The 20,551-nt window shown below is 45.5% G+C and overlaps 1 protein-coding gene across 1 annotated transcript; it reads right to left on the reverse strand.

Annotated features, from left to right (window-relative positions):
• Window positions 1-13: 13 nt before the first annotated feature.
• Window positions 14-20,025, reverse strand: LOC311581977 (uncharacterized protein). Its single transcript, XM_084754562.1, has 13 exons — window positions 19,910-20,025; window positions 15,867-15,931; window positions 14,586-14,610; window positions 10,667-10,756; window positions 8,691-8,758; window positions 8,202-8,226; window positions 5,379-5,416; window positions 4,746-4,770; window positions 4,451-4,510; window positions 3,693-3,749; window positions 1,649-1,721; window positions 1,005-1,094; window positions 14-140 (listed from the first exon to the last, which is right to left on the reverse strand). Exons 1-12 carry the CDS (start codon window positions 19,932-19,934, stop codon window positions 1,055-1,057), a joined length of 591 nt encoding a protein of 196 aa, XP_084610688.1. The 5' UTR covers window positions 19,935-20,025; the 3' UTR covers window positions 14-140; window positions 1,005-1,054.
• Between the last annotated feature and the right edge of the window lie 526 nt (window positions 20,026-20,551).

Below are 20,551 nucleotides of genomic sequence, written 5' to 3' on the forward strand. Positions count from 1 at the left end.
GGTCGAGTCTGTGAACATCCCGCCCATGAACATCTTAGCCTGTGGACACTGAGTCTCGCTGCCCCGGGAACGATCCCAACCGTGTCAGGAAATTCACGTTCATGCCCGCCGGATGGTACAGGCTGATGGGGCAGGAGGGCCTGGGTGACAATGAATTTAAGACATTATCTTAAAATGAAAAATCGATGAAAGCGCTAGGGATACAGATCAGGGTCCTCTTGCTTAGTATAGGAGACCCTATGTACCATCCTCAATACCCAAAGTAAAGGAATAGAAGCAAGGCCCGAAGCACATCCAGCTTTGCAAGGATTCTGGAGCGGGACACACTCCTTAAGGCCTGAACTAAGCACAGCATTCCTGCTGGGATTAGGGATCCTGGAATGGTCTGAGCAGATCGCGGGTCAATCATCCATCAAACGGAAGACACTTAGAATCTTGGCATTGTGCTTGTGGTAGGAACTGAGGAAAAAACTAGGATCCGGTCCATCCTGGCTTAAATAAATTACATCTAATTAACTGTTATATAGCATTAGGTTCCCTGAAGCTAGCCTTAATCTTCCTGCCACGGGGGCTTGAGTGCTAGGATTTCAGATAAATTTCATCATACCCAGATGTAGCAACAGTATCTTGATGCAATAATCTCTGGAGGAAATGTGAATAAAAACACTACCCAAAGCGCCTTGGAATTACACAAAGACATCGAACAAAGTCAGACTAAAATAAGTCAGTCACATGAGTTGACTGAGCAGGAAGAAAGCTTCATGGGCATGCTGATCTTATTGGGGGAACAGACTGTGAGGATACGACCCAACCTCAGCGTGTAGAGGTTATTAACCACTGGGGTTATTAGCCAAGCAGGAATGTTGGTACATACCTAGTCTATGCTGGGGCAATGGTGGGGCTGGAGCCTCCCAAGCAAGCTCTGGTCATTAGGAAGGTCACGGATGATGACACGGGTTCCCAATTACCACAGAGGTGACGATGGGACTGGAAACAGTACTCACCACACTCAGGGTGGGTCTGCAGCCATCACAGACTCTTAGCTCTTCTTGCTTTACATGGTAGAGCTACTACTTCCTGGGTAGTCAGTGGCCCTAGAGGGATGAATACGGATCCCTCTATATTAGTCCTCAGAAGTACAAATGGGAAAGGAGAATGATTTGGGGGGTCCTCAATAGTCAGGAAAGATGAGTGATAAAGTGACTTTTTGACAAAGCCAAAACTGGTAAATATGGTGGTTTGAATAAGAAGGGGCCCCATAGGCTCATATATTTGAATACTTGGTCTCCAGTTGGTGGAACTATTTGAAAAGGATTAGGAGGCGTGGCCTTATTGGAGGAGGTGTGTGTCACTGGGGTCAGGCTTTGGGGTTCCGAAGGATTAGGTCCTTCCTAGCTAGCGCTCTCTGCTTCCTATTTTCAGGTCACGATATGAGTTCTCTCATCTGCTGTTCCAGTGCAGTGTCTGCCTGCCTCCTGCCACGTTTTCTGCCATGACGGCCATGAACTCAACCCTCTACCTGGGTAAAGCCCCCCCAATAAACTAACCCTTCTCTAACTTTCCTTGGTCATGGGGTTTCCTCACAGCAGTGGAAAAGAAACTGAGGCAGTGAGATGAACTTGTGTGAGAAAGTGCTGTCCCAGCTCACCTTTTCTTCTGGCAGATCTCTTCGCATATACTGTACGGCTTGATGTCAGGGGCTGCATAGATGGAAGTCAGAACTAGGACAAAGCAGGAAGGGTCAAGTTAGAGAGGTCAGGCTGTCTTATTCAAGTACGTCATGTTGTGGCTGCTTCTTGTTTTTCGAGACAAGGGTTTCCCTGTGTAGCCTTGGCCGTCCTGGACTCACTTTGTAGACCAGGCTGGCCTCCGAACTCACAGTGATCCACCTGCCTCTGCCTCCTGAGGGCTGGGATTACGGGCATGCGCCACTGTGCCTGGCTGTGTTGCCTACTTCTTGAAAAGGCCAAGTTGACCATTCAGGTAAATGACTCCTTCCCACTTCCTCTTTGCAGTCACCAAGGTTTTGGAAACTTCTCCAGTGGTATTGGACTGTTTTGCTGTAGGAACCAGGCTCAACTGGGCTGCCTGCCTGTCTTGCTGTTTCATGCCCTGTTTCTAGCATCTTCCACATCTGTGTTTATCTTGGTTAGCTAGTCGTGTTTACTGCTCTGAGAACACGCCCCTCCCTTCCTGGAGACTTTTCCTCCTGTGTGCGATTACCTCTTGAGGGATTTCACCTGGGAGGAGGATTCCTATTTGGCTGCCTATAAAAAGGCTCTTTGGAACTCTGGAAGGGACGAATAATAAACTGCTGCCGCGGCTGCTGCTGCAGCTACTGCTCTCTTAGCACGAAGGACCCGCTGTGTTATTGTGTGTGTGTGTGTGTGTGTGTGTGTGTGTGTGTGTGAGTGTGTGTGCATGAGTTAAATCCGCAGCCCCTCGCCCTCGACTCGGTACTGCGGTGGCGCGGGTGTCACATTTTGCCTATTCTTTGTCTATGCTGTGTCTCACCCCAGAGAGAGGACATCTAACTGACGCTGGTCACTAAGCTCTTCTGGCTTCAGCTCTCCTTGCCTCTCAGCTGCTATTTCTCCTGTTTCCCAAGTAAAAATGACTGAATCACATGACCAAATGAGGACTCAACTGACCATTTTTCTGGGTCTTATCTCTAAGAATTATACTTATCTTCATTACCCTTAATGTTGTGTGTGCAGTAAGCTGTGTGATAGAGAGAGTGGGGACATTTTCATGGGGGAAGCTGATAACTCACAGAGAGGTACATAAAATTGCCCATAGCCAGAGCCCTAGAACACTCAGGACTGAGGCTGGGGACTCACATTAGGTAAACTCCTGTGGATTAGTCTGACCCAGGATTCAGGCTCAGGGACAGGGCAGCAGGGGGATGGGATCTCTAAGCCTCCATAGACTACACAGAGCCAACAGAGAGGCAAGGAGCAGAAGGAACAGGATGGAGAAGCTTCTGGCATGGGTAGTCAGAAGTACTATTGGAGACTATCGGGTAGAGATGGCCCTTGGGTCTCTGTAAAGCAAAAGCCTCCGAGTATACAGAGGGAAGACTCAAATGTTTGTAAACAGAAGGCCTCAACTCAGCTGCATCGTAAGTGAACACAAGAGAGGAGACACACTTTGGTGAGCACAGGCCCCTGTCCTTCCGAAAAGCTCCAGGGAAGAGACATTTGGGAGAAACAGACTCAGATTATAAACTCATGCCCCACCACAAAAGGTGAGACGTGTCTAAACTATCCTGTAACACAGGAGTCCAAGGCAGGTCAAGAAAGTAGGGTTCAGACACAGGCGTTAGACCCACGTGAGATAGAAGAGGAGAAGCAATGCCTATGTGACCATGCTCTTAGGCTTAAGAACATGGAAAGTGGTTTTTAAAGACACTCCCAAACCCTTTGGCACCTTGTTTTAAACCAAGAGTGCCTGAGACAGGACCAAAGCAGGATCTGTGAATATAGACATCTCCTCATAAACTAGATCCTGCAGGCTACCAGATGGACCTTCCCTCATGAACCCCGCAAGCCAGTCCAGGGTGAGGAACACAGGAGGCAAATGAGCTCACAGTCAAATACCTCTCCCGCGCCCTTGCCCTTACCTACCCGCCAAGCATATCCCAAGTAAGAAGTACACCCTTGACAGAGCAGCCTTGGAATGCAAATACCTACCGAGATCTTCAGTGCTTGACAAGCTTTTTAGTTCCCATTCCTCCAGTAGCTTCACATCTGCAAGAAAGTCAGTAGAGACAGTACAGTACCCCCCCCACACACACACACACTCCACTTCCCTACAGTGTGTGATGTCACACTGAGTCACTCCAGATCAACTCCCGTTTCCTCTGGTTCATAGACTTCAGAGGACACTCAATCTCCTGAAGGAGCCCAACTAAATACAGTCTGTTCTCCACCCTGGGATTACCCTCCCAAGTGGGAAGAATCTGGGACCTGAGGACTATGAAGGCGAGAGGGGGGAGGGGGCAGGGGGAAGAAGGGAGGACCTGCTGTAAGAACTTTGTCCCCAGGTTTGTGTCAGTGCCATGAGAGAACTGTGCCCTTATAGGTGATATCCTCTATGTCAACCACCCTCAAATGATCACCGGCACTCCCTGGGCACAATTCTCAGGAGAGTTATGACTAATAATAACCAAAGAACCAAAGGCTCACAGGTTTGGCAATGGCAAAGGCCGAAGGAAGTGGGTGTTCTGGCAAAGATCATCTTGAGGTGACAGAAGCGAAGCCACTCAAACCGCAGGCAGCACTGCTGACCCACCCTCGTCTTGCTGTTGAGACAAGTGCACCCACACCTGCACATCCAACTCCCTGCCCTCACAGAGCTTTCCCATCCTTTCCTCTGCTCCAGGAGAAGGTGTGGCCCGAGTGTACCCGGGATCCTCTGCCAGTGTCTACAACGGGGATGCTCTACATACCTGGGACTCTCTCGTTGCTTTTTATGCTGACTACTTCCCAGTCACCAAGTTGGGCGATGCCTGGAAGAAAGTCAAAAGAAAGTGGCTTACCTGTTCCTGCCTACGCTAGCCAAAGCCTCAAGGCTCACTTGAGGTCAACCTCAGCTTTTCTTGAGTCTTAGAGTTCCTGCCAAGCTTCTAAAGAAGAGTCATTTCCTCTCACAGAATATCCTGTGGGAGGATGCTCCTGTCTCGGGGTCTCAGAGCTGAAAGAGAAACTATGTCCTCCACAGGTGGGGGGATTTCAGATACTTACAGCTTCCCCATTTGTTGACATTCTTCTGCAAAGGTAAAAAAAAAAAAAAAAAGAACACACTGTGAGGACCAGGACATATTGTTCACTACACCAGTGTCTGGCTTTCTCTTGATAATTTAGGAAAACCAAACAGAACAGCGGCTTCATTCATTGGTCACCTACACTCAAACAAACGGTCACAGAGAAGGCCAGGGGACAAGAGAGGCACTTCTCTTGAAGAATGTATTCCCTTACAAGAATACAATCATCAGCCAGGCAATTGTGGTGCACTCCTTTAATCCCAGCACTTGGGAAGTAGAGGCAAGCGGATCGCTGTGAGTTCGAGGCCAGCCTGGTCTACAAAGTGAGTCCAGGACAGCCAATGCTACACAGAGAAACCCTGTCTCAGTAGGGGGAAAAAAAAAAAGAACACAATCGTCAGAATCAGAAGAGAAATAACTTTGGGGGAAATGCTTCTCTGATTTGCTTATAGTGGGAGTGGTGGTGTGAATTTTAGTAGACAGCCATGCTGTGTTGATAGGAGTTGTCTACTGTGTTCCACCCACCAAGGAAAGTGACTTTCAACTGAAGAAAATAGACATGCGCTGAAAATAAAGCTATATTTTTAGAGAAGACACAAAAAGACATGCTTACACTACAAGAGTCTTTCACGGGAATGCCTTTTGGGAAATCTAGAAGGAAGCAGAGGAACTGTCAATATGTTGGAAACTGATGCTCATGACCCCAAAAGGAAGCCCTCTTGTTCGCTTGCTTGTTTTCTGAGACAGTCCTGACTACCCTTGAACTTGCTCTATAGACTAGGCTCACCTCCAACTCAGAGATCTGCCCACCCCTACCTCCCAAGTGCTGGGATTAAAGACGAGCACCACTACGTCGGGCTACCAGGGAGCCTTCTTGATGTGGGCGTGAGTGGATGGAAGTGTGGACCAGGCTCTGTGCCACCCCTCTGGAAAGAAGAACGATGGGCAAAGGAGAGCAAGAGGAAGATGGTGAGAGATAAAAGCCATGGGTTTGTAGCTAACGGCCTTTAAAACAATACAAAACAATCGAGCTGAATTGGTGCCTAGGATTCCAGCACTTGGGTGGTGGAGGCAGTTGAGTCAGGTTCATAGCCATTCTCAGGCCTTGGCTGAGGTCAGCCTGCCTACTTGCTACTCAAAAGAAACAAATACTAAAAAAAAAAAAAAAAAAGAAAGAAAGAAAGAAAAGAAAAGAAAAAGAAACAAATACTCAAAAGAAGAAGAAGAAGAAGAAGAAGAAGAAGAAGAAGAAGAAGAAGAAGAAGAAGAAGAAGAAGAAAAGAAACAAATACTCAAGGCAAAATGTCACAGACGGCACCCTGCTGCAGGAAATCATCCTGCCATTCTCCCTACATGTTGAAACAAATCTAAACTGCCAGCACTTTCATATTTCCAAACCATCTCACTATATATACACTGCTCACAATGTAATGCTACAATTTAAAGGGTTTCCGACTTGATAGCTTCTGTGAATGAAGTAGACTGTCCAAGCGAATGCATGATCAATGCATTTAGCAGCACATTTAGTGCATTTAGCGTTTGTTCTTGGGGTAACCAGGTGTGGATTTGTCATCAGTAGAAGACAACAGTGTGGGGGTGCTCAGCTGTTTCTCCTGCCTCTTGCTCTTTTTGTACCATGGTTCGGCACACCTTGTCATTGCCGTGCCGTCAGGCGCATCAGGAGTTTCTGTAATACTCTTACTGAAGATGTTGACCTTGAGATCGGGCTTCCTTCACAGAGGTCAAGCTGACAGAACCTTCTGCACATGCATTAGTGAGCTAGAAGCCCCAACCCAGCACTGTCTGCAGGGAAAATAGTCAATGGTGCTACTCACATTACTTTGCTATGAGGACACATTCAAGTGAGATAATGGGTAGAAGAAAAATTGTTTGCTGGTAAAAGTCAAATTTCTTTTGGCTTGACAAGAAATGTTTTTCTTTTAAAATTCTATATAAAATAATTGTTTAGTTTTCACAGATATTTGCTTGTGCTGTACGTTCACTCTGACTTCTCAGAGGTCAAAATAGATTGTCTATATTATATAAGTGGTTTCCCTTCCATCATTGGAACAAAAGGAATAACTGGAATATTGACTAATGAAGTCACGGGCAGATGAGGAGACAAGTGAGCAGCATGATTTGGTTTCATCACACCTTTAGTACCAGCAAAGGCAGAGGCAGGCAGAGCTCCATAAATCTAAGGCCAGCCTGGTCTACACAGTGAATTCTGGACAGTCAAGGCTATGTACAAAGACCGTGTCTCAGAACACACACATAAACAAACAAGTCTCTATTGTTCCATGAATCCCAGGTATGAGATTTCCACAGAGACACAATCACTCAAATACAAAGCAAACTTTGTTTTTGAGGCACGGTCTTTCTGCATAGCCTTGGCTGTCCTGGAACTCACTATGTTGACCAGGCTGGCCTTGAACTCACAGAGCTCTGTCTGCCTCTGCCTCTGCCTCTGCTGGGATTAAAGACTTGCAACACCATGCCCAGCAGTGGAAATGGAGGTTACATTCTTTTTTTTTTTTTTCCGAGACAGGGTTTCTCTGTGTAGCCTTGGCTGTCTTGGACTTGCTTTGTAGACCAGGCTAGCCTTGAACTCACAGAGATCCACCTGCCTCTGCCTCCCGAGTGCTGGGCTTAAAAGTGTGCACCACCATGCCCTGCTTGGAGGTTACTTTCAATGGAAGAGTATCACCAATTGTCTGCAGACTGGGCTGCTTCCCGGTAATTCTATGCTCTCTGCCCAAAGGTGAATGTTCCATAATTGGGTTGTAAATTCACTTCAGAATCTGAGTCATAGCATTGGCCCTCTCGCTTGCAATCATGCTTTTCACTTTTGTCATACAAATTTATGAACCAAAAGTCTTCATGTGTTGGCCCAGCAGCATGGGCAATAAGTAACAGTTCCTTGGAACACATGAAGTACACACTGGATGAGTTAAAATATATACAATTCAGGAAAAGTATGTTTGATGGGGTATTTGAAAAAGCAGAGCTGGGCTTGGTGGCACATGCCTTTAATCCCAGCACTCAGAAGGCAGAGGCAGACAAATCGCTGTGAGTTTGAGGCCAACTTGGTCTACAAAGTGAGTCCAGGACAGCCAAGGCTACACAGAGAGACTGTGTACAAGTATGAACACCTCCTAAGAAAGCACACAATCACACATCCATCCAGAATCATGAATTGTAGAGAGGCACATGGCTCCGCTGTTGTTCAAATATACAGTCTCACATAAACCCAAGGTAAATGCAATTCCTGCCAAGAACTGGAAAACTTTACAGCTTTACCTGGAGAGTGAATTTGTTTTGCCACATACTGACTATCCTTTCTCCTCCAGGGACAAACGTCCAAAGGTCCAGTGAGGGTGCCACACCTAGCTTTGCGTCTATATTTTTCCCCACCAAGGAATTCTGGCATACTCACAGCTTTGGTATTCTTCCCAGGGGTCCTGCAATCACAGAAACAGATATTAGAAGGACTAACCATGTCACCAAACTTAGGGACATATGGTTTTTCTTCCCCAACATTAAATGGATAGGAGAAGCCCTGGCAATGGAAAAGACTCATAAAACAAAGATAAATTACTTCACTATAACATCCATGATCTATCTTTTCCTGGAGGATGTATCTCTAGCACTTTTCAGGTCATCAATTACATAATGTTGGCTCCTGGGAGGAGACACTGTTTACAGAGATGAAGCCTTCTAGACACTGCGTAGCCTCGTGCTGCCTTTGCAAACACGCTCCTTTTCTTGAGTTACCCCTTGCTAAGGGTCCGTTCTTCCACCCCTCAAGAAAACAAACTCAAGTTTATTTATAATGAATGTTGCCACATTTGCACAGTCAAACTCCACCAGAAATAGCAAAAGAGAGAGCAGGATTTCCACCCCACATGGTAAAAGGTGATCATACCTCTTCACGAGCCAAAAATTCTTCCTCTCGAACAAAAATTTCCTTTACTACTGGGTTTTCCTGAGCATCTAAGGAGACACAGAGCAAGAGAGAATCATGGATGCTGGGATTCATGTTCTCCTCAGCAGCTCTTAGCTCATACCACAGGCTGGTGTGTGTGAGCGCTCGCGCTCGAGCTCAAAAGCCTAGATGGTGTAATTAATGACATTTTCTCAGCAAAAGCAGAGATCCAGTGGGGAGCACCAAAGAAGGGAAACTGAGTGATGGACCATAGCCACCCAGCTGCCAGCAGTGCCCCATCGCTCGTAACAATCACTTTAAGCCCATGTATGTGATGAGCTAAAGAAGAGCCAATTTGAGTTACAATTCATGCCATGCTAATACAAATTCTCAAGGATGCTCGCTCATAGAACATGGTCCAGCAGTACTCAAACGACCATGGTTTACGGAGGGATATAGTTGAACCTGAGAAAATAGATTGCCACCAGTTCTGCCCTGTGCAGCACAGCTGAGGCACTTCAGGATTCTGGGAATCAACCAAAGCAGGTCTAACACAAAAGGCGTTTATTCTAAAGCAATGGGACTTAACGTTGTTTTAGGCTGACCTGGCACTATCTACTACTGCTGAGGTTCGGCAATGGGACTTAACGTTGTTTTAGGCTGACCTGGCACTATCTACCACTGCTGAGGTTCACGGTTGAATTACAAAGGATCAGGCAGATCCCAGAAAGGAAAACTTTACAGCAGCTGCATGGGAGCTAGACGGAGATGCAGTTCTTTCAAAGCCTCTATCCAAGAGTGTTTTCACTATTGCGTCTGATGGACAGGGACAGGCACAGGGACAGCCTTCCTTTGGGTGGGCGCAGATTTAGACTTGTGTAACAGAGGACAGAAGACCGAGAGAGTGTGAAGCCGAGAGGACAAACCTGAGCATGCCCTCGGTTAAATGACACCAGCGGGAAATGCTTTAGCTCCTTTCCTTAATGTAACAGTGACGGATTATTGGTAACTCAGAATTTATTACTCGTGCATTCAAACCGGCCACATGGGCAAAATATTCATGCACTGAAAATCAAAATAAATGTTTTAAAAGAGAAGAAGAAATATCGAGTTTAAATTTAGGTCATCACTTAAGAGCACTTACTGCTCCTGCAGAGAACCAAATTTTGGGTCTCAACTCCCTGGAACTGCCCTTTGAAGGGCTCCTACTCAGTTTGTGACATCGACAGGCTTTTCCATGTACAGGGTGAACAGAAACACACTCAGGTGCATTCAGAGACACATAAATTTTAATATTTTAAAAGATTGCATTTGTTTCATGTATGAGTGTTCTATCTGCCTGTATACCTGCAAGCCAGAAGAGGGCATCAGATCACATTATAAATGTTTGTGAGCCACCGTGTGGGTGCTGGGAATTGAACTCAGGACCTCTGGAAAAGCAGGCAGTGCTCCTAACCGCTGAGCCATCTCTCCAGCCCCAACATATCATAAAATGCATCCTAGGAACCTCCACATTCCCTTGTTCTCCCAGTGACACTTATCCTTTTGCTCAAAGGCTCAGGTGCACCATTTCCGGGGCACCATTTCCAATTGCATTTGACCAGGGTACTGCTATCTAACTCCAATTTCAGCCTCACTCTTGAGCTGACACTCTCTAAAGTCCCCTTTAAAGCTCCTTAGAGCCAAATAACTGAACCACTTATATCTGGGAGAAGGTCATCTACAGATAAGGCCATGTTGCCCCACACAAGACCAGCCTTACCTTTCCTCTGATTCATAGTATTCCATGGCAACCAATTTTACTTTTAAATTCATATGAAAACTCTGGCATTGAATTTCTACTGGCAAACTATGAATCGAGAGCTAAAGATATTTGAAACATCTTCCAACCCTCTTCATAGTGTTGCATATAGCATGGGGTATATCCTATTAAGTAATGTTCATATTTCATCCTGATCATTGGATTTGCACAGTACCTCCAGACGTTTTGTTCATTGATAAAGCCTCCATACTGTCCTCGTGGGACTTGGCACGCCTCCTGCAAAGGTGTCTCAAGATTGCAGACACTGGAAACACAGTCACAATAGACACAGTCACGGCAGCTTCATGGTAGGACAACAGAGAGAACATGATTGTCCTGAACACAAACACCTGCTCTCATTCCTCCCTTCGAGTACAGTTTTATAACTCAGAATGGGGCACCGTGAAGATCAAAGGTTAAGTTTCCACTTGACACACATTACATGGACGGTGGGGGTAAGGCTCAAATGTGTGGATGTAGCGGAAGAGCAATGCAATGGAGGGGGGGTGAACACGGGGCCTGATGGTCAGCACTCAGGTCTCCTTAGAGCCACAGGAGCATAATCCAGTTTCTGCACTCCCTCTGCTGTGACCTCTTTGCATTAGGACACCAAAAATGTCACAAGGCTTGCCTATAAAAACATTCTGGCTATCAAAAAACCAGAATGCCTTTAGAAGAAGGCTGGCCACTTTCGGAAGTGCTCTATGATCTGTAGTAAATGCTCAGCTGTGAGGCATAGCAGGGAGTGAGTCCGGAGTGGGTGGTTGGACGGTTCTAGGCTCACGGTTGCTTACTTGCCATGCTTTGCCTGAGCATAGTACTATACACCACATGCAGAACATGTGGCAGTCCCTTCATTTTGGTGGACAGACAAGAGGCTGTCTGCCTCTCTTCCTTTTCATCTGAGGGTACCATATATAACTTACTTTCCTGTTGCTGTGAGCAAATTCCCTGGCAGAAATAACTTGAGTAACAGGTGCTCTATATTTCCATCCCTGTCTAAAAGTAGGGGTTGTCTCTGAACTAAGACATTTGAGGAATGCTGGTTATAACAAAAGGGTAGAGCCAGGCATGGTGGTGCACGCCTTTAATCCCAGCACTCCGGGAGGCAGAGGCAGGCGGATCGCTGTGAGTTCAAGGCCAGCCTAGTCTACAAAGCAAGTCCAGGGCAGTCAAGGCTACACAGAGAAACCCTGTAACTAAAAAACAAACAAACAAACAAAAACAAAAACAAAACAAACAAATAAAAGGGTAGACTTCTTCTACATTATCTTTCCATGGTCAACTGTCTCTCGAGTGTTTCTGATCACCATACTGGGAGGAGACGGGTGCCTGCATGTCCCATATCATGGGATAGTATCCCAAGTCATTTTAACTAGCTATCACATGATGAAACTTGCCATCAGATGACCAACCCTGGACAAGCCTTCAGCAGGAAGTGGCAGAAACAGAGGTCTGGTTCTCTGGTTGATTGATGAATGAATTAATTAATGAAGCATGCCTGTACATGCTGCTTCTGGCTGTCAGTGGGCTGGGCAGTCAGCACTTAGCCTGGCTAAGGTAAGGGAGTGGCTGCACTAGCTCTGTGATGCTATCATCCCACTCCTCTGTCCATCTCCAGAACATCTCTATGAGCTCCTCTTCCACTGAGCACCTGTATCAGAACAGTAGCCAGGATTCTAACCCCTCCCCTTTTTGGAGAGGGTTAATAAGAGATCATTAAGTTAGACTACCCATAAACAATATATAGACAAGGATGACCTTAAACGTATGATCTTCACACCTCAACCTGCCAAGGGCTGACTTTACAACTCAAGTGCCTCCAGAGGCAGGTTTTTAAAAATTAATTTATTCATATTACATCTCAATGGTTATCCCATCCCTTGAATCCTCCCATTCTTCCCTCCCTCCCATTTTCCCCTTACTCCCCTCCCCTATGACTGTGACTGAGGGGAACCTCCTCCCCCTGTATATGCTCATAGGGTATCAAGTCTCTTCTTGGTAGCCTGGGGAGTGCCACCAGGCCTCCCCATCCAGGGGACATGGTCAAATATGGGGCACCAGAGTTTGTGTGAAAGTCAGACCCCATTCTCCACTCAACTGTGGAGAATGTCCTGTCTATTGGCTAGATCTGGGTAGGGGTTTGAAGTTTACTGCATATATTGTCCTTGGCTGGTGCCATAGTTTGAGCAGGATCCCTGGGCCCAAATCTGCCTATCATAATGTTCTTCTTGTAGGTTTCTAGCACCCTCTGGATCCTTCTACTTTACCATTCTCCCATGCTTGTCTCATCTAGAGTCCCAGTAGGATGTCCTCCCCTTTGTCCCAGTTTCCTGGTAAGTGAAGACTTTCATGGAACATGCCCCTTGGGCTAGTATGCAGATATAAGTGAGTATATACCATTTGAGTCTTTCTGCTTCTGGGTTAACTCACTCACATTATGATCATTTCTAGTTCAATCCATTTGTCCACAAATTTCGGGAATTCCTTGTTTTTAATAGCTGAGTTTTTAACCGCTGCCTGGCTGCTCTCTGTCCTCTTAACTAAAGCTCCATAGCTAAGGCCTGAACATGTAGACACCACCTGATGCAGAAGGCTCTTCTGAAATGATGCTGCCCAGCGATACTTCTTGCTTACTACCTAAATCCATACACTGCTTTGGCTGCCTCCACAAACACCAGCCAACCCTGAGACTCACCTCAATGAGAGGAAGAGAACATTTTGTCACCCACTATCTTGCCTTTGTAGTATATTCCCAAATATATGAATGAGCCGGGCGTGGTGACGCATGCCGCCTTTAATCCCAGCGCTTGGGAGGCAGAGGCAGGTAGATTGCTGGGACTTCGAGGCCAGCCTGATCTACAAAGTGAGTCTAGGACAACCAAGGCTACACAGGGGAACCCTGTCTTGAAAAACCAAAAAAAAAAAAAAAAAAAAAGACAGTGACCAAATATATGAATGAACTCAGATCAATACCCTTAGGCCTTAGGAAACTCTGCAGTGTGTGAGTGTGTGCTCTCGTGGTGCTGTGCTCCGATGAGCACTTCACCTGTTCTCACTGGAATGAGTTGTATCTAGAAGAGGTGCAGTCATTTTGCTTCTGAATCTGTGCTCTAAACAGAATCGCATGGGTTTTCTCCCATCAGCTTGTGAGTGTCCACAGGCAGTTGGACACAGGGTCTTGGCTTTTAGGCCGCCGTGGTGGTCACACCAGTGTCTGCAATCTCTGTAGCTTTGAATTCTTCCAGGGATACTCTGGAAATCACCCATAGTGACTAGGGGTCCCTTCGTGGTGTGATGTTAGAGCATCGCTTTTAGAAATGTCCGGGTACACATCACAATCTTGGCCTCCATAGCTAGAGAGCTTGATCACTTACCACTGTGCCTTAGTTTGTTTGTCCTTGCAGAGCTTTGCAAAGAGACAAAAACACTATAACTGCTTGTAATAATCTTCGAAGGCATTTATGGAGACTGAGCCTGGCATCTAATTTTTCTTAGGTTAGGAATCTGTTGTTGGCCATTGGGTTATGTCCCTGGGATGTCTGTCTGGAAGAAACACAGACACAACACATCCCAGTGCACACACCCTGACCCATCTCTGGAGATTTACTAGTTGGAAAATCAACTTTAAAAAAAATATCCTACCAGGGGTCCTGCTCAAACTATGGCACCAGCCAAGGACAACATGCGTAGGAAACTTCAAACCCCTACCCAGATCTAGCCAATGGACAGGACATTCTCCACAGTTGAGTGGAGAGTGGGGTCTGACTTTCACATGAACTCTGGTGCACTCAGAGGAAGGATAGCAGGCTACCAAGAAGAGACTTGATACCCTATGAGCATATACAGGGGGAGGAAGTCCCCCTCAGTCACATAGGGGAGGGGAGTGGGGGGAAAGGGGAGGGAGGAATGGGAGGATACAAGGGATGGGATAACAATTGAGATGTTATATGAATAAATTAATAAAATATATTTTTAAAAATCCTAGTCTTAATTTCCAGCAGGAGGCTCAGGTCATAGCAAAAAGAAACAAGACAACCAGCATCACACAACTGTCTAATGAGTGTCCTTAGAAAGCGATTCCAGGTACTCACTGCATCTCCGTTTTTTAGACTGGACCTGCAATTTGAAGAGAAAGAAGCAATCTGAGGTCCAGGTCATACTGAGTTTGCTTGCAGAGGTCTTTGCAAAGCACTCACTTGAGTTTATTTTGACTATGATGGACGAGAGTGGCTAGGATGTTGGGTGTGACAGGGACACATCTCTAAATCCCAGCACTTGCGGGACAGAACCAGGGGAGCTCCATAAGTTAGATTCCAGCCTGGCCTACATGTTAAGTTTCATGTCAGCCAAGGCTACACAGTGAGACCTGTCTCAGACAAAACAAACGCCGGGCGCAGTGGCGCACGCCTTTAATCCTAGCACTTGGGGAGGCAGAGGCAGGCAGAACTCTGTGAGTTCGAGGCCAGCCTGGTCTACAAAGTGAGTTCAGGACAGCCGAGGCTACACAGAGAAACCCTGTCTTGGAACAAAACAAGAAAACAGGTTGTCAAGCCAAAGACTCCTTTTTAGTGTATTATATCTTGCCATCCCAAGGACCTGGAGCTGGATCCTTACTGAGGAAATTGTTTATTTTCTACATGTTCTCTGATTCAATGGTCGGGTCAGGCAACCCTGTCTATCAGGCTTTACAATGAGGGTTCCTTAAACTCCGCCATAACAACCTGCTCCTAGGAGAGTAATCCCCAAGTATCCTCACTGAGGTTCATCTTTCAAGTATCTCAGCCCCTCAATACTATTATATTGATTATATCTTTATGTTATATCGACTTTGGGGGAACATGCTAAGAGGACAGAAGTCTCCAGAAGAAAAGAGCTGAGGTGACACATTAAAAAGACAAAATTTCAAGCCGGGCTTGGTGGCGCACGCCTTTAATCCCAGCACTCGGGAGGCAGAGGCGGGCGGATCGCTGTGAGTTCGAGGCCAGCCTGGTCTACAAAGTGAGTCCAGGACAGCCAAGGCTACACAGAGAGACCCTGTCTCGAAAAACCAAAAAAAAAAAAAAAAAAAAAAAAAAAAAGACAAAATTTCTGTAGTTAATGCTAACGTTTGAGTGAAAAACTGCCCAATACAATAAAGAAGAAAAGGGCACCCCCACCCCCACCCCCACCCCCCGGCCCACTGAGCACCATGAGACTGGGCGTTTTTCTATACTTTCTTGAACCAGGAATGAGTTGGCAACATTCTATGCCCTTTCCTTTGCGAGTCAACACGGTATGAGGCACAGAAAAACTTTTGCTATTCAAATGTGTTATCCAGCAGAACACTGGGGTCACGAAATGTTCTATCTCAGAAAAGGAAAAGGGCATCTTACCTTCGTCATCATTGCCTCAGAGTGCTGATTCTTTGAGGGTTCCACCTCCTCCTTCTCTGGTGACACTAGGAATACAAAATCGTTATCAGCTCAAAGGACAAGTTACCTTGGGCTTTTGCTGTGCTATAGACAAAGTTGTAGACTTAGTCTGTAACGTTAGAGTTAATGTATGTAGTTGAGGCACAAACATGAATTGCGTTGCTGCTCACTAAAGGGAGAGAAGAGGAAGTGAGGACCTGAAGGGAAATGAACATAGTTTTTGGCTTACTATGTAACAGGAGCCTACAGCAGTGTTAAAGAAACCATGTGTGACTGAGCACACATTAAAGCAAAGCTGCAGAGATGGCTCAGTGGCTAAGGACGCTGCCAGCAATCTCAGATCATATCAGGCAGGGGCTTACAACTGCCTCTAACTGCAGTTTCAGGGGATTTTGTGGCCTTTCCTGCCCTCTGTGAACATCTGCACTTGTGTGCATGCACACACACGTGTAATTTTTTTTTTAATCTAAAATGAAGTTGGGTGTGGTGAGGCACACCTTTAATCTCAGCACCTCAGAGGCAGAGGCTAGTGGATCTATGTTAGTCCAAGCCCAGCCTGTTCTACATAGTGAGCTCCAGGACAGCCAAGGTTACACACAAAGACCCTATCTCAAAATGAGTGCATAAATAAATGAATCCAAAATAAATATTACAGTTGAATGGCAGGATTTTACCACCTTCTGTGATTATTTTGAAGTCCTGGAAAATAGATGCTCACTTCCACCACTCTTGCTTCCACTCTGTCATCTCCACTGGTCCTCATATGCAGACCCTGTATTTATCGTTAATGACAAAGGATTTCACCCTTGGCAATTTTTATGTTGCACTAAGGAAATGGCTTTCGTATCAGGCAAGAGGTGTACCTATATTGATCCACTCATTGTTGGAATGATGTTTTTGTGCACTGTGTAAAGATTATTCTTGTATTATTCAAATGCTGATTTCTACACATTGTCACTTGTATGAAGCATCTTCTATCCCAATTTTTTTTGGTGTTTTTTTTTTTTTTTTTGGTTTGGTTTGGTTTGGTTTTTTGAGACAAGGTTTCTCTGTGTAGCCTTGGCTGTCCTGGACTCAATTTGTAGACCAGGCTGGCCTTTAACTCACAGCGATCCACCTGCCTCTGCCTCCCTGGTGCTAGGATTAAAGGTGTGCACCACCACTGCCTTTGTCTTGTCTCCATGTTTTATAAACATTGTTCTCCATTACTGGATTGGTTTTAATAAAAATCTGATGGCCAATGAGCTAAGGCAGGATTTCTGGCCAGAGAAAAAGCAATCCCAGGTGGGGTGGCGGGGGTGGGGGGCAGACGTTGCCAGGATGATGGAGCAGATATCAGGATGAGACTGGGAAGGACAGGTAACAGGCTACAGGGCTGGCCAGTATTGCTGGGTTAAAAGAACTCAGAATCTGCCCATCTTATTGCCATAAGCTATTACTATTATGATTCTCTGGGTCGTTATTTGGGACCTGGGGTAGCATAGAAAGTCCTTACTGATGCAGCTTGTCCTGTGCTGTACACAATAATAGGTTACTAAAGAGTGGGAAATATAAGCAGTCACTCTCTGTTGTTTGTTTTTCCTGCTCTTTCTTTACTGTGCTATGTATTTCTGGTTGTGTGTGTGTGTGTGTGTGTGTGTGTGTGTGTGTGTGTGTGTGATGCGTGTCCAGGTTCTGACCAGCCACCTCACAGTGAGATAGGGTAGGATGGGGATCTGGTACCCGTTGGCCACTGATGTCCTCTATCCCAGCATCACATGAGTGCTGCTAGGGAGTGATGGGGAGTGGTCCTCTGAATTCTCATATGTGACCTTCCCAAGGAATGTAGCAGTTCCTTCACACTTCCACGACTCAAACTTACAATGCCATCAGACATCACTAAAAATTACCCCAGTTAGGTTTCTTCAAGTTGTGTGTGTGTGTGTGTGTGTGTGTGTGTGTGTGTGTGTGTGTGTGTGTATGTATGTATGTGTATGTGTGTGTGTCAGCACATGTGTAGGAATGCTCAGATGCCAAAAGAAGGTATTGGATCCCACAGATTTGTAGTCACAGGCAGTTGTGAGCTGCTCAGCATGGGTGTGGAGAAATAAACTCCAGTCTTAGTCAAGAGCTGTTTGCTCTCAGATGTTCAACCAACTCTCCAGGCCCAATTACACATTTTAGACAGGGTTTCACTATGTACCTTGGGCTGTCCTGGAACTATATAGATCAGGCTGGCCTCGAACCCACAGAGTTCTATTGTCTCTGCCTCCCAATTAAAAGCAAGCATACATTCCCATCTCTAATCAATGTTAGTTCATGGTGTGAGGAGAGATCCAACACTCATGGAGTGTGGCTGGACCAAGAGGTCTGCCCCGCCCACCAGCATCTGTGAACTGTCTGCTTTCCCCATAATGGCTATGATGAAATCTGAAATTCATGTAGCAGTAACTGCTCTGGACTTTAGCTAGAAGCTGTACGAAGCAGGTAAGCATAGCACTACCTCAGACTTGTACACATCTAGGCATGGACATGTGTGAACTCTTGTGTGACCAGTGACCCCACAGATCAGTGGTGAGCACAGGTTAACAGTTTAGAGCTCATCCCTGAGAGATCCATGTATGTGTTCCCACATGGGCTGGGGTACATTCATGCACTCTATCCAGGGATGCACAGAGTCCTCAGAAGACAACATGTGTCTGCGCCACTGGTTAGTGATGTAACGAATGTGAAGGATGCAGGGCAAATGCTCAGGAAGGCTATTGTCAGGATGTCTTACCATCCACCTCACAGCTTATCAGGAGCCACAGACTCACTGAAGCCACAGATTCCAAATTCTCAGGCCATTGTTCTTCTGTGACATATGTCTTCTTGGCCTGTGAGCAGCCATTCTAACTTCACTCAGACCCTTCTTTGGACAGAGTCATGAAAGCTTAAACAAGATGCCTGTGTTGTCCTGAGGTCTTGAGTGCACACTCAGAATTTACTCCCAAATTAAGGCCAGTATTGTTCCGCAGAAGTATACTACCATGCTCAGTAGACACTAAGCTTGGATGAGATAAATGGATCTTTGGCTGATCAGCATTGCGTATTAAAACGTTTAGTAGCCCGGGACCCACCATATTACATGATGAATACGTCAGTAATATGAGGGCCTTTATATGTTACCTTTGAAAAAGTCATAACTCAACTTTGTGACAAAGCTTTAAGGCGTGGTCAGGCTGGGCAGTGGTGGCACACACCTTTAATCCCAGCACTCGGGAGGCAGAGGCAGGCGGATCTCTGAGTTTCAGGCCAGGTCTACAAACCAAGTCCAAGACAGGCAAGGCTACACAGAGAAGCCTTGTCTTGAAGAAACAAAACAAAACAAAAAAACCAAACCAAACCAAAACAAAACAAAAAGCATGGTCAGGAGAACAAAGCCACACAAGACAAGATAATTAGGAGCTAACAGACCTGTTCAGATAAACACTAGTGTATCTCTGTACAGTTTCCATTGGCCATCTTATACATTCTTTGTATAGTTATTGTTGAAGGTAAATATCAAAAGTTGGGTGTTGTGGCTCATACCTTTAATCCCAACACTTGGGAAGCAGAGGCAGGGGGAATCTCTGTGAGTTCAAGGCTAGCCTGATCTACAGAGCAAGTTCCAGGGCAGCCAGGGCTACACAGAGAAACCTTGTCTAAAAAAAAAAAAAAAAAAAAAAAAAACAAGAATCCCACAAATATATCATATATACATATATAATATATATGATCCTTTTCATCAGTCTTTCCTATTCTACCTAGTAAGACACTTTCTCAAAAATCAAACAACAAAACCAAAACCTGCTAAAAAAAAGATTGATAAATATGTTAAGTTTTAAAAGTAAGATGCTTTATAAAAGTAGCAGACACATAAGTTATAATACAAACTAATATTATACTGTATGTAATATTAAAAGGAAATATTTCAACAAGATATCTTGAAAACTATTCATGAGAACAGTAGAAGGGACCAGATTCAGTGGCTAGTACAGTCATACCTTGATTTGAGCAACAACTCCCCATCTTATAGGCCTATCCCAACACGAATAATCCGAGAGCGAAGGTCAGTGCTCTCTCTGAGCAGTCTCTGAAGTGCACTGAGCCGTGAGCCATGAACACACACAGTTATGTAACGGTGGCTGCAGCCTCACAGTCCCTATTGTGATGTCTGATGCTGCAATGTGGGCAGCTGTGCTGTGCTTATTCAAGTTCAACCCCACAGGCAAAACCAGGCAGCTTCTGCTGATAATGTATATGATATTCTCTCCCTGAGAATATTAAACTGGCAAGATGTGTGACTGTTTCTGAAGATTGCTTTATTTTTATTTTGTATGCTGTCTTTGCAGTACATGGGTACAATCAGTGTCTGTGGGGGATCTCCACGCTTTGTCCCATGCATTCATATCTAAATGTCTTGTCCCCAGTGAGGAACTTTTCACTCACTGTGTCTTTAAGTGGGACAAGATAATATTTTTCTTCTAAGAACATTCTTCTACTTGAAATTCTGTACTGCGCAATATAAAAATAAGATGCTCAGATCTCTCGTGTTTGAGGCCAGCCTGATCTACAGAGTGAATTGCAGGACAGCCAGGGCTACATACAGAAATCCTGTCTCAAAAACAAAACAACAAAACAAAACA

The sequence above is a fragment of the Acomys minous genome (genome assembly GCF_964271855.1).
Source record: "Acomys minous genome assembly, chromosome: 13".
Taxonomy (NCBI): domain Eukaryota; kingdom Metazoa; phylum Chordata; class Mammalia; order Rodentia; family Muridae; genus Acomys; species Acomys minous.

Coding starts and splice junctions, on each gene's coding strand:
- LOC311581977 (XM_084754562.1), bottom strand. CDS start 19,934: ATGGGGAGTTGTTGCTCAAATCAAG. Junction 4,511..4,745: donor TGTCAACAAATGGGGAAGCT/GTAAGTATCTGA, acceptor ACTTTCTTCCAG/GCATCGCCCAACTTGGTGAC. Junction 1,722..3,692: donor GTCAAGCACTGAAGATCTCG/GTAGGTATTTGC, acceptor GCTTTGTCCTAG/TTCTGACTTCCATCTATGCA.